This window comes from Calliphora vicina, chromosome 2, assembly GCF_958450345.1.
Source record: "Calliphora vicina chromosome 2, idCalVici1.1, whole genome shotgun sequence".
NCBI lineage: Eukaryota > Metazoa > Arthropoda > Insecta > Diptera > Calliphoridae > Calliphora > Calliphora vicina.
The window spans coordinates 109800235-109813886 of record NC_088781.1 but is presented as its reverse complement, the minus strand read 5'-3'; the positions used below and the strand labels follow the sequence as shown (position 1 = coordinate 109813886).

Here is a 13652-nt window from a genome sequence, read left to right as displayed (position 1 = left end):
CATTGCTTGCGTTGAAAAATGTATTCATTACGATAACCCAAGCGTAAGCGATCGTATGTGAAGCCCGACCAACCAGCCGAATCGACACGAAAGTCAAATATCCATGGCACTAAGGTAATTCTCTGCATTTGGTGCTACCAAAAGGTTCCTATCTATTATGAGCTGCTGACCAGACCATTACAGGGAACTTGTACTGATCGCAACTGATTCGTTTGAAGCTAGCATTGACCGAAAAATGCCCAGAATATGTGGCCAGACATGAAACCGTAATATTCCATCATGACAACGCTCGGCCGCAATATCTCTCCACTGGCCTTAGCTCCATGCAGTTTGAAGGATTTGCCTCTCTTGGTACAAATAACACATTACTGTTCTTGTACCTCTCAAGACCTTGCTTACCATAGTGACAGGATGTCAAATCATGCCAAAAAGTAAGTGGACACATTAAGAAGTCTTATGAATGGAATCGTCCTCTTTTGTGAACATTCCTTGATGTAAATTTCGGTATTTATAGAACCCTTTGTAACAATTGTTTGGCTTCTTTTGCCGCAACTGCATATTGCTTGCCATACCAAGAACTTTTTCAGAAAATTATCTGCTTATGGGTCCATAACTTTTCTACAACTTTTCCTCTAGCATCAGCATCATACAAATATTGACCCGTATGCTGCGAAACAATTTTCCAGAACATACGTTTTGTCATCCATTATGCAGTAGGTATATTTTTTTATAAAACTTGACTTCAATTTCTATGCTTTGTCTTTGGCTTTTACATTTTTAGCAGAGTTCATGTCAGGAACTTTTTGAGTCTTGTATGTTTTTAAACCTGCATTGGCTTTAACTATTCGTAACAAATAGTCCGAGTACCGAACTATCCGTACTGCTTTAGTACCGGACGTGTTGGGAGCTCTTTTGAAAATGCTTTCTATTTATTGGCTTTAAAAACATCATGTGGACCATTCATTCTACCTGAACCAGGTTTTCTATCAGCGGACAAGTTCTCCCGATACCGTTTAGTAACATTGGAATCAGTTTGACGGCAGATCTTTGATTGTTTGGCCAACATTTTGTAGAACCAAGTTGGCTTTTGTTAAAAATTTTTTTTTAATAATTTTAGTACGCACTTTTTTTTGTTCAGATTAACAACAAGTTAATATAATTGACATTAATGTGCTTTTTTTCTATATCGAACGAGTACTTTGAGTGGAAATTTAACATGTGTTTGTTTTGTTATTGTAACAAAAACAAAATACATGTAAAACGTCCGCTCAAAACACTCGTTCGCTATAGAAAAACAGCACATAAACATAATAACTGATATGCTTTACAAAGGTAACTTGATAAAAAAAAAACAGGTAAGAGAGCTATATTCGTCTGTGCCGAATCTTATATACCCTTCACCAAATTATACTTTAAAATAAAAATTTTAAATATTTTTAAGTAAACAAAATTTATTTTTTTGTCCAAAGTTCTTTTTTAATTTTTTGGATTTTTTTTTGTTTTAATTGTTATTTTATTTTTTTTTTTTAATTTTTTTAAATTAAAATTTTTTTTTTGTTTTTTCAGTTTTTTTTTTAAATATTTAGCCCATTGGTGACCCATTGTAGGTTCAACTTATGACCCATTGTAGGTCCAACTTACTATGGTCTTATATACGTCGTTGCAAATGTCTTTTAAATATCTATCATTACATATCCATGTTGTCTATATTAATGACTTAGTAATCCAGATATAGTTCAAAATCGTTCAAAAAACGAGGTTGTCCTGGTTTTTTCCTCATATCTCAGCCATTTGTTGACCGAAGATTTGGATCCCGAAGATATCTGGGGTCTTCAGAAAATTGATTTCAACAGACAGACAGACGGACATGGCTTAATCGACTCCGCTATCTATAAGAATATATATACTTTATAGGGTCGGAAAATTATATTGTGGAACTTAAAAGTTTTAATGAAAAACGTGTGTTAAGAAGTTTTCGATCTCATTATTATTAAATTTGTGAAATTCCCCCACATTTTTCGAACCCAACTATTTGTATTACCCTTGTGGGAATACATCTATGTCACCCTGTTTATATTGACTCCCTTTTACATGTTTTATTGCATTTTTCTGCTATAGTTTTCATTTCTTTTCAGTTCAGTTCTATTCTTTTCATTTTGTTAACATCAGCAATAATTGTTGGGGGTGTTTGTTGCTGCTGCTGCTGCCACTAGTAAAAACAACTACTACTACTACTGCTGTTGCTGCTACATAATGTTGTCGTTGTTTTGTATTAATAAGTGCAATTAATATTCTTTGTTGGTTAAGTTGATAAACTTAGTTTTACAGTAAATTAAATTATAAGGTCAAATGTATTAAAGAATAAAAAGACAAAAAAAAGGGGAGCAGTGTGAAAAAAGCCAAATGTTTAATGTTGGTTATTTTGTAAAGAAACTATAAAAGCTTTTGTTAAGCGTAAATGACAAATGATTTTATGGAGGGGAACGATAAAACAAATACGGTAGTTATAAACTAATTTTAGCAGCAACTATATAAATAGAGTGCAATATTTAAGATTCTTTAAGTTTAAATGAAAAGAATTTGTAAATTTGTGAAGAAATGTTATTAAAAATTAACTTATTTAAATGTTTAATTAAGAAACAACAGAGAATCAGAAGAGGTCATTAAGAGCAAATAAATATATAAATTCTAGAAGAATAGAATTTCATGGCAAGAGTGCCTCAAGGCATGCATTACAAAACACCAATTACCTTCGTGAGAAGGGTTTATATAAGTTTGTCATTCCGTTTGTAATTTCTACATTTTTCATTTCCGACCCTATAAAGTTATATATTCTTGATCCTTATAGATAGCGGAGTCGACTAAGCCATGTCCAACTGTCTGTCCTTCTGTCTGTTGAAATCAACTTTCCGAAGCCCCCAAATAACTTACATATACGATTCATACATCAATATCTCCGGAATTCTTCCGGCTCGGTTGCTATTTAAAATTGGTTGCTATAAACAAATGGCTGAGATATAAGGAAAAGACCAGAACAACCTCGATTTTTACCTATTTTTTTTAACTATATCTGAATGATAGATATTTCAAAGACCTTTGCAATGACGTATATAAGACCATAGTAAGTTGGACCTACAATGGGTCAAAATCGGAAAAAATATTTTTTAACCCGATTTTTTTTTACACCAACAATTTTTTTCGCTAAATATTAAAAAAAAAATTGAAAAAATAGAATAAAAATGTTTAAAATTTAAAAAAAAAATATTTTAATTTAAAAAAACAATTTGGAAAAAAGCACGTGAAATTTTGTGTGTAATTTTTTTTTAAATCAAAGTTTTACTAACTTTTAGTCGCTTAATCTATTCGAAATATTATTTATTAGTTCTTTTTCATTAGTTTATCAAAAAAATCGTATTATAATTATTGTTTTTTACACCTAAACCGGCATCAATGCCCTGAAGCACTCTTCACCTTTTTGCACCTGGTTCCTAAACTTAATTTGCAAATTAGTTTCTGATGGCTGTTCTGAGTTTATTGGGTCATAATTACGCTAAAAAGTATTATTCGACAACTTTTTTTTAGCTTTTTAAAGTTTGCAGGTTAGAGGGTTAAAGAAATAGCCAAATATTGAAACAACTTGGGAGAAATTCTACAAATATCAGGTTTTAAAATTTACTGAGGGAAACATTTGGAGAACGAATAATTTTAAGAAATTAAACCTGTTAACTGATCACCTTGTTCATGTGATTTGACGCCATTAGATTATTTTCTCTGGGGATATATAAAGTCCCAGGTCCCATGCAGATAAACCAGAAACGATCAAGCACTTGGAAGCGAAATCATATTTAAACATTAATGACGTAAAATTATATAATTAGTGGATATTAAAAACGTTTATCTCTGTTTGATTGCAATTTAAAGTTCTGCGCCTCTATAAAAACCTCCCTTTATTTGAAATACCATAAAAACTGACTCCATAACATTTGAGAATTTATGAAAATTATTAAACTTGGTGTTTATTTTCATAAATATTTAAACAAACTCATATTTAAATATGAAAATATATACAAATTTTGCAATTTATTTTAATTTATATTTTTAAAGCAAATACCACATGACCCACAGCAAAGAGTTGATGTATAAAATTTTATTTTATTTATTTATTTTTGTTATAGTTGTCGTAAAAAAGTCGTGTTTTTAATTAAAACAATAAAACCATATATACATATAATTTTATTTTATATATAATACATATATTTAAAATTGCCATGGCAGTACATTATAGGGTTTTTATTTTTACTATTTTGCGCTTTTTAGTTGGATTTTAAAATTTTTATTTTTTGCAAAACATAAAATATAACATCCAACATAGAAAAGGCTTGAGTGAACGCGCGGTAGATATAATTATTACACCGGGATTATAGGGAAATATAAAAAAGAAAATACTAAGAAAATTTTTCATATTGAAAAAAGTTTGAAATTTGCAACACATTAAACTAAAAGCGATTTATTGTACAGTAGCATTATAATTCTTTTCAGCTTAATTCCGATTATTATTCGAGTGATCGATTAATTTTTAATATTTCCCCGACTATTCGAATGAATAATAAGTAAACATTTTTATTGTAATCTATTGTCCAATTCACAGTCGGTGTAGTAGCGTTGTTAGTTGTATGTCATAAATATTTTTCAAACAACATTTTTCGAAACAAAAACAAAAAAATATCGACACTCAACGATACAAAGCTACGACACCAATTCTGAATTGTACAAATATATATAAAATTTAATGTATGTATATCTGTTTAATTGTATGTTTCTACCTTATAAGAGAACACAATAGTCTTCTTCTTGTTTTAAAATTTCAAGTGGGCGTGATAGCTCCCATATAAAGTAAATTTTAAATCAAATATCTAGAAAACTATAATAGCTAAAGTACTCAAATTTTACAAGAGCAATTCCACCTTTTGTATAAATATTTGAGCCAAAATGAGAGCAGTACCGATAATGGGCGTGGCAAAACATATTCAGATATATAGATTTTCATGGAAAAAATGTAGTAACTTGCAACCAGTACCTCCTATCGAATTCATCCTAGTTAAAATCATTGGATCCAAGAACAACAAAAAATATTACAATAATCTTAAAAAATTATTAAATTTAATAATGGAACAAGTAAGAGAGCTATATTCGTCTGTGCCGAATCTTATATACCCTTCATCAAATTATACTTTAAAATATTTATTTTTTAAATATTATTTGAACAAAATTAATTTTATTTTTTAAATTGTTTTTTACTTTTTTTTAAAAAAGTTTTTTCCAAATTTTTTTTTTAATTTTAAAAAATTTTTTTTTTTGGAAAAATTAATTTAGACAAAAAAAATTTTTGATGAAAAAAAAAAATTCGGGCTATAAAATATTTTTCCCGATTTTGACCCATTGTAGGTTCAATTAACTATAGCTTTATATACATCGTTGCAATGGACTTTGAAATATATATCATTAGATATCCATATTGTCTATATTATTGACTTAGTAATCCAGATATAGATAAACAAGTAAGAGAGCTACATTCGGCTGTGCCGAATCTTATATACCCTATACCAAATTATACTTCAAAATACAAATTTTAAATATTAAAAAAATTTTTTTTCCAACGATTTTTCATTTCTTTAAAAAAAAAATTTCGAATTGTTATTTAAATTTTTTTTTTAAATTAAAATTTTTTTTAAAATTTAAATTTTTTTTTTTTTTAAATTTTAAAATTTTTTTTGGTTTTTTTTTTAATTTTTTTTTTGTAAAAAAAATTCGGATTAAAAAATATTTTGACCCATTGTAGGTCCAACTTACTATGGTCTTATATATGTCGTTGCAAAAGGTCTTTGAAATATCTATCATTAAATATCCATGTTGTCTATATTAATGACTTAGTAATCCAGATATAGGTCAAAAATAGGTAAAAAAATCGAGGTTGTCCTGGTTTTCTCCACGTATCTAGCCATTTGTAGACCGATTTTGCTGATTTTAAATAGGAAACTTCTCGAAAGCATGTCTGACGGAATTATTGAAGATTTGGATCCCGGAGATATCAGGGGTCTTCAGAAAATTGATTTCAACAAACAGACGGACAGACAGACGGGCATGGCTTAATCGACTCCGCTATCTATAAGAATCCAGAATATATATACTATATAGGGTCGGAAATTTATATTGTGGAAATTACAAACTTATATATACTCTTCTCACGAAGGTGAAGGGTATAAAAATAGGGCAAAAATCGAGGTTCTGCCGGTTTTTTCATTTAAATAGCAATCGAGGCGGAAGAATTCCCGAAATATACTTTGTGGGGTCGCAAATGAAAAATGTAGAAATTACAATCTTATATATACCCTTGAGTGGGCGAATGGTATAAAAACATCAAGTATTTTTATGTACGTCTTTTATGTCTTTTAAAAAATTTTCTTTGCAACACCAGAACGCAAGATCTGCCAAAAAGCAGTTTGTGGGAGTGTTCAGGAGAATTAGAGGCAGTCGATTTCGCATCGCTCACAAAAACTCTAACTATTTCAGACCACAACTTGACGAATTTTGCGTCTTGACTTGAGCCTGCACCCGTACAAGATTCAACCGACAAAGGAGATAAAGATAAAGGACCATAGACAATGACATGTGTTCGTTGGAAACTGATCATAATTGCCATTAAAAAATCATCTTCAGAGGCTCACTTCTGGATGAAAGGATACGTCCACAAACAAAATTGTCGAATTTGGGACAATACCAATACAAATGAGATCCAAGAGCGTACAATGCATCACGAAAAAGTCACTGTTTGGTGTGAATTTCGGCCGTCATAGGTCCGTAAGTCCTTTAGAATGACGTTGGCCAGGTCATCACCGTCAAATGCGAGAGCTATAGGTCGATGATTACCAACTTCCTCTATGATATGGACACCAAAGACATGTGATTTCAACAGGATGGCGCTACGTGGCACACAGCTCATACTATATTGAAAATTTTGCATGAGCGATTAGAGAGCATGGCCATCTCATGTGGATGTGATGTGAACTGCCCACTTAAATCATACGATTTAACCTCGTTAGACTTTTGCATGTGGAGTTTTCTAAAGTCGCAGGTCTATGTGAATAAACCACAAACCTCAGCGGTGCTCAAAGCCAACCTAACACATTTCAAATTTAGCCCGACTATGCGCCATAGTCATGGAAAATTGGACATTTCGAAACCCAGCGAAACCGCGACGGACATTTACACGATGTTATATTCCATACATAATGATATCGATATTCCTTTTAAACGAATAAAAAATGTCGATTATATCTCACAAACACTTTGTTTTATTTAAATTTAAGGATAGAAAGCGCAGTGTAGTACAATGCTTATGGTGCATTTAGACGATAAGACATTACGTACGACTTTATGAAGAGAAAATAAAATGAAAATTCACGATGAAAGTCGTTTGAATGATGCCTTGAACATTAAGAGACTGTCAAATTGTCATCCGTATTTTCTCTCAATTACAAATTATGTACGTTTATACGATCCAATTCGTACTCGTTTACACACAAATTTGGGACATGCATGCTATCTCTATTGGAGATATTTGAATCTTCACAAGAATTTTTGCATTAAGTTTCACAAAGTTGTAATCTTGGGATGTTAATTCAAAATCTATGTAAAAATATTTGTAGAAGTTTATTTCTAATAAAATTTACAATTTATATTGGAATAATGGTATTGTTTCTTTGAGATATTTTTCTTTAATATTTTTAGTTATATAAACGTTTTTTTTTTTTTTTAATTTTACTTGAAAATAAATTTATTCGAGTACTCGATTATTCGACAATTATTGATCGAATATTTTTTTATTCTAAATTGAAATTTCTTATTCTTTCGTTTAAAAAAAATGTTTTTCCTCGATTATTCGAATAACAACTCTATTTTACAGATATAAAAAATATTTGAGTATTTTATCTATTGTTTCTTGGAGATAATTTTCTTTAATATTTTTAGTTATGAAAATATGTTTTTATTCGAGTACTCGATTATTCGACAATTATTGATCGAATATTTTTTTATTCTAAATTGAAAATTTGTATTCATTTGTATAAAAAAATAGACTTTCTCGATTATTCGAATAATTACAGACATAAATAAATATTTGAATGTTTTATCTAAAAATGTTTCACTGTTGTAAATAACTAGTTTGAACTTATTTATTTCCCTTTAATTTAAAGCTGTTATCCAAAATTTTTCTCATTTCCTTAGGAAACAGTGTAGGTTACATAAGTTTTTATTTATATTTATATTGTATATAGTTTATATTTTAATTCTTTTTTATTTAGTGTGTAAAATATATATATAAAAAATGATGTATAGGTTGGTTGGTGGTTATGTTTTCATAAAACTAACGAAACAAAACAGAAAAAAAATAAAAAAAAAAAAATCCAAATGTTAAAACTCAACTACAACACAGGAAAACAACAGCAGCAGCGCGGGTAAAATAGTAGAAATGAAACAAACATGTCACTTGAAAAACATGTCAGTCAAAATGGTTTAACAATCTACTTGTATTGTCAAAAAAGTTTTATATGAAAAATAGCGTAAAAAATATATATATAAATATGTAATAGTGGAAAACAAAAACAACCAACTAAGGAAAAACATTGTTTTTATTATTACAGTTTAAATAACAATTTTTTAAAAAATATTTAGTATATATACTAAAATACATACATATTTATTTACACACATGCTTGCATATTTAGTATGATTGTGCTAAAACAGTCATTGTCAAAGTCATGATAAAAATAATGCTTACAATTATTTGAACAGACACGGTAGTGCGGGAGTGGAGGGATGGAGTGCGGTGGTGTTGTGTTTTAGCAGGCAGGAAATCCTAGGGCACCCATAAAGTTTACACAAATGGTTAATGGTTGTGTATAGTGTAGTTATGGTCATTGGTTTTGTTATATTTTTATTTAAATTTTTTATTTTTAAATAATTTCATAATTCTATGCAGGTTTCGTTACATGTTTAATAAAAATGTCACATACAGTTTTTCACTCTGTCTCTGTTATTCCTGTTTTTCAAATATTTATATATTTCAAACTGTTGCAAATGACATTTGCAGTTTGCTGGAGAATTTATCAAATACATAATATCTTTTATATTTTGTTTATATAATTTATATATAGTAATTTCAAAATATTTTAGACATTTGACAGAATAACGTAGAGGTAATCTTTTGAAAATTACGAGGTTGTTGGTTACAGTATGCTAACAAGTCTTCCAACATTTTAATGCTATTGAAACCATTTGTCAAACTCCTTAAAAATGGGATTTGTTTTTAACACGACTTTGACATTCGTGTAATATTTCATCCACGATTGAACACAAACTTATTTGTTCATTTGGAATTTCAAGAAAACTGAACCGGTTAATTTTGTTTTAAATTAACCGATTCAGTTTTCTTGAAACATAACCGGTTACTTTAGAAATATATGAAAATTAAAATTAACATACAAATTTAACCAATTTATTTAGAAAATCATAAAAATTGAACGGGTTCTTTGAGAATAGCATAAAATCGGAACCGGTTCATTGAGAAAAATATGAAAACGAAACCGGTTTTTTGAAATCATAAAAACTGAACCGGTTTATTGAGATTATCATAAAAATTTAACCGGTTCATTAAGAAAAAACATGAAAACGGAACCGGTTCAATGAGGAAAGCATGAAAACGCAAACGGTTCATTGAGAAAAGCATGAAACCTTACCGGTTCGTTGAAAAAAAAAACATTAAAACGGAACCGGCTCATTGAAAAAAACTTGAAAACTTTGAAAAAAGCATGAAACCGAACCGGTTCATTGATAAAAACATGAAAACGGAATCGGTTCATTGAGAAAATGAATTGGTTCGTTGAAAAAAACATTAAAACGGAACCGGTTAATTGAGAAAAATATGAAATCGGACCCGGTTCAGTGAAAAAAACATGAAAATGGAACCGGTTCTTTGAGAATAGTATAAAAACTGAACCGGTTCATTGAAAAAACATAAAAACGGAACCGGTTCATTGAGGAAAGCATGAAACGCAACCGATTAATTGATAATAGTATGAAAACGGAACTGGTACTTTTAGAATATAATGAAAACGAAACCGTTTATTTGTGAATAGAAAAAAAGCTGGACAGGTTCTTTGAGAATAGCAAGAAAATGGTTCTTTGAGGATAGCTTGAAAACTGAACTAGTTCGTTTATAATATCATGAAAACTGAAGAGGTTCATATGGAGAGCATGAAAACTGAAAAAATACTATGAACTGGAAACCGGTTCCTATATAATAATAGAATAGAGTGAAACACGAACTGATTCAATTAACTGGAACTAATTTATTTAGAATATCGTGAAACTGGAACTGATTCATTTACAAAACCATGAATCCAGAACTGATTAATTTAGAATAGCATAAAATTGGAACTGAATCATATAACAGCTTGAAAAGTTAATCAGTTTATTAAAAATATTTTGATAAACATTTAAATTTAAAAGCATTCCCAAAAATAATCAGTTATAATCAATATAATATAAACGGCTTACTTGGAGTACCATCAAAACTGAAAGGGTTTATTGGAATACCATGAAAACCGAACTTGTTTCCATGAAAATTTCACTAGTTTACATGTAAGCTAAGGCCCTAATTTTGTAAATCACGTCACCAAAGTGCTATTTATATGGAAAACAAAATTTCAAAAATTTTAAAAATTTGTTTTATATACAAAATTTTCAAATTATGAAAGGCAAACCAACGCTTGAATTTTTGTGCGTTTGTTCTGTTAAGAATTTGTATATAAAACAAAAACAAATTTTTAAAATTTTTGAAATTTTGTTTTTGCTTTCCATACAAATATCACTTTGTGACGTGATTTACAAAATTAGGGCCTAAGTCTATGAAAAACCAAGAAAACTGAACCGTATATTGAAAAGTAAAAGTGTTCGCATTGAATATAAAGATAATTGAACTGATTCAGTTGGAAAAACCGAATATATCATAAAAATTTATCCGGATTACTTGGAATACAATGAAAACTGCTCGCGGCTTAATTGGAATATCAAGAAAATAGAACTAATTTAATCGGAATATCGAATCACTTGAACTAGTTCACTTTGAAGATCTTGAAAACTGAACCGGATCACTTTGAATATCATGAACACACAAATATTTACATTGGGAAAGTGTGGAAAACTGAACCGTTTCACTAGGAATATATTGAAAATTTAACCTGTTCACATGGAATATAAAAATAATAGAACTAGTTCCCATGGAATATTATCAAAACATAACCGGTTTACTTCAAATATTATGGAAATTTAACCGGCTTACTTGGAATATTAAGCTGGATTAATTAGGCCCTAAGGGCTTACAATCTAAAATAAATGAAATAAATAAAAAAAAAAAAAAAAAAAATATCATAAAAAACCGATTTAATTGGAATATCACGAAACATGAACCAGTTTACTAGGGGAATATCACGACAGCAATTCGTTTTAATTCAGATATCTTGAAAACTGAACCGTTTCACTTTGAATATCTTGGAAACTGAACTGAAAAACAGCACCGTTTCACTAGGAACATATTGAAAACTGAAAGTGTTCACTTGGATTAAAAAGATAACTGTGGTTCACTTGGAAAATTACTATTTAAAAAAGTACGAAAAAATTATATGAAATTAAACCCTTCCTCCAATGTCAAACATTTGAGAATGATTTGATAAACATTTCAATATAAAAATCTACTTAAACGGAAGGAGAAGTTATCCTGAATTTAAGAAATACATTTATTATCAAATTGTTATCAAAACCTATTCTCAAATATATTTCAAATGTCAGTTAAAAATAAAATGGGGACATTTTCCTAGTTTAGAGAATGATTTGATTGAAGTCATGTTGAGAAAATGTCATTTAAAAAAATATATTTTTCAAATCAAGCTCAAATATAAATTCAAACCTATATTTAAAGTAGGTTTGATAAAACTGTAAGAATATGTTTGACACCAAATTGAGGAAATAAAATTTTCCAATTTGTTAAGTCTGATAAACAACATAAAAATTCAAATAAAGTTATTTACAATAATAAACTTAGAAGTTTAAAACCAATTTTACTCCAAAATAATGTAATTTCTCAAAGCTTGAAATTGTGTTGGTTGAGTTTAGATAGATATTGTGACAGTTCTTAAAATTGTTTATGACATTCAGTTGTCAAGAGCCATTAACGAAATCCGAAGTTAATTTGTGAGATCCTAAACTATCCTGAAGTGCAAAATTAATTAACGCACTTTTTTAACACAAACATCTCTAAACAGCGACGGAAAGATTGCTGAACTTTAGAGAGTGACTCCTTGCCTTGGCACAATCTTACCAGGATAAAATTATTTCCCCAAATCCTCTGTTATCACATACAAATAATTTAAAATCATTTTAAGTTACAAAAATCTAGCACTAACCTTCTCTTACATCCTTGTAGACATCATCCACATGTGATTCCTTATAGATCACCGAATGATAACCGATATTTTTAACGATCTCATCATGATGATCGTCTATGTTTTTACTTTTATCTAAAGGTGATTTTGTTGTTGATGTCGTGGTCGACGTCGTCGTCGTTGTTGTTGATGTTGTAGACGATGTTGTTGTAGCAGACATAGATGTATTAAAAGTTTTATCAGTACTGTGCAATTCCAATGATTGCATTTGTGTAAAATTTGTTGGAAAATAACGTTTGGCATGTTCAACATAGTAGGCATCACGTTCGGTTATTATTTTACCCTCAAATATACCATCCAATATGGAACCGAATACATAACTATTACGATCCCCTATCACATCGCCCTCGTAAATATGATCGGTTGATACATCGAGAGGGCCATTGCTATCAATTATCTGGGAAAAATACATATTTTTTTTTAATGGAAATCCTTATTTCTAATGAATTTAATTAAAAAATTATTACACTTACCTCTAACTTATTACTAAATGTATATAAATCACGTTTTAATCTAATATGGAAGTTTCTTCCATGTGCTTGAAATTTTAAATGTACATAATGATCTTTGGTCACTGATCGTCGGGCTCTATGGTGACTAGCGCGTAAATGTTGATGATCATAATCTAATGTTTCATAATGAGATATGTATTCGTTTAAACGGTTGTGACCTGCAAAATAAAGAAAGAAAATTTAATTATTACTAAACAATTTATAAACTTTTTATATACCTAAATATGAAAACATAAATTTATTTCCCTTAAGTAAAATATAATTATCCTTATGCTTTTTATGATTTGAATCTCAAGGAATAAGAAATGCTGGAAAAAACGGTAAAATTTATAACCAAAAACAAAAGGATATTTACAGCAACAAGTTTATTTTTTCGACAGCCTTATAAAAGGGGAGGAAACACAAACAAATTTATGACTTTTAGTATGATTTTATTTATACATTTTGCTGTTATTCTGCTTAAAAGCAAACACAAACCATAATCCTTGCTCTCAGATACAGAGGCCAGAGTAAAAAAAACTCAGCAAATAAAACAAAAATAACACAATAAAATAAATTAATGTATGACAATTGGAATGACAAA

The 13652-nt window shown here is 29.4% G+C and overlaps 1 protein-coding gene across 2 annotated transcripts in view; it reads right to left on the bottom strand.

The window, feature by feature from the left end:
* Positions 1-13652, bottom strand: part of kuz (zinc-dependent metalloprotease kuz) — a 316592-nt gene that overhangs the window by 60398 nt on the left and 242542 nt on the right. For both annotated transcript variants that reach the window (XM_065502406.1, XM_065502405.1), the window contains exons 4-5: positions 13031-13227; positions 12519-12954 (exon numbers count right to left, since the gene is read on the bottom strand). In XM_065502406.1, the coding sequence (XP_065358478.1) occupies positions 12519-12954; positions 13031-13227 (633 nt within the window). The remainder of the gene's footprint in view (positions 1-12518; positions 12955-13030; positions 13228-13652) is intronic.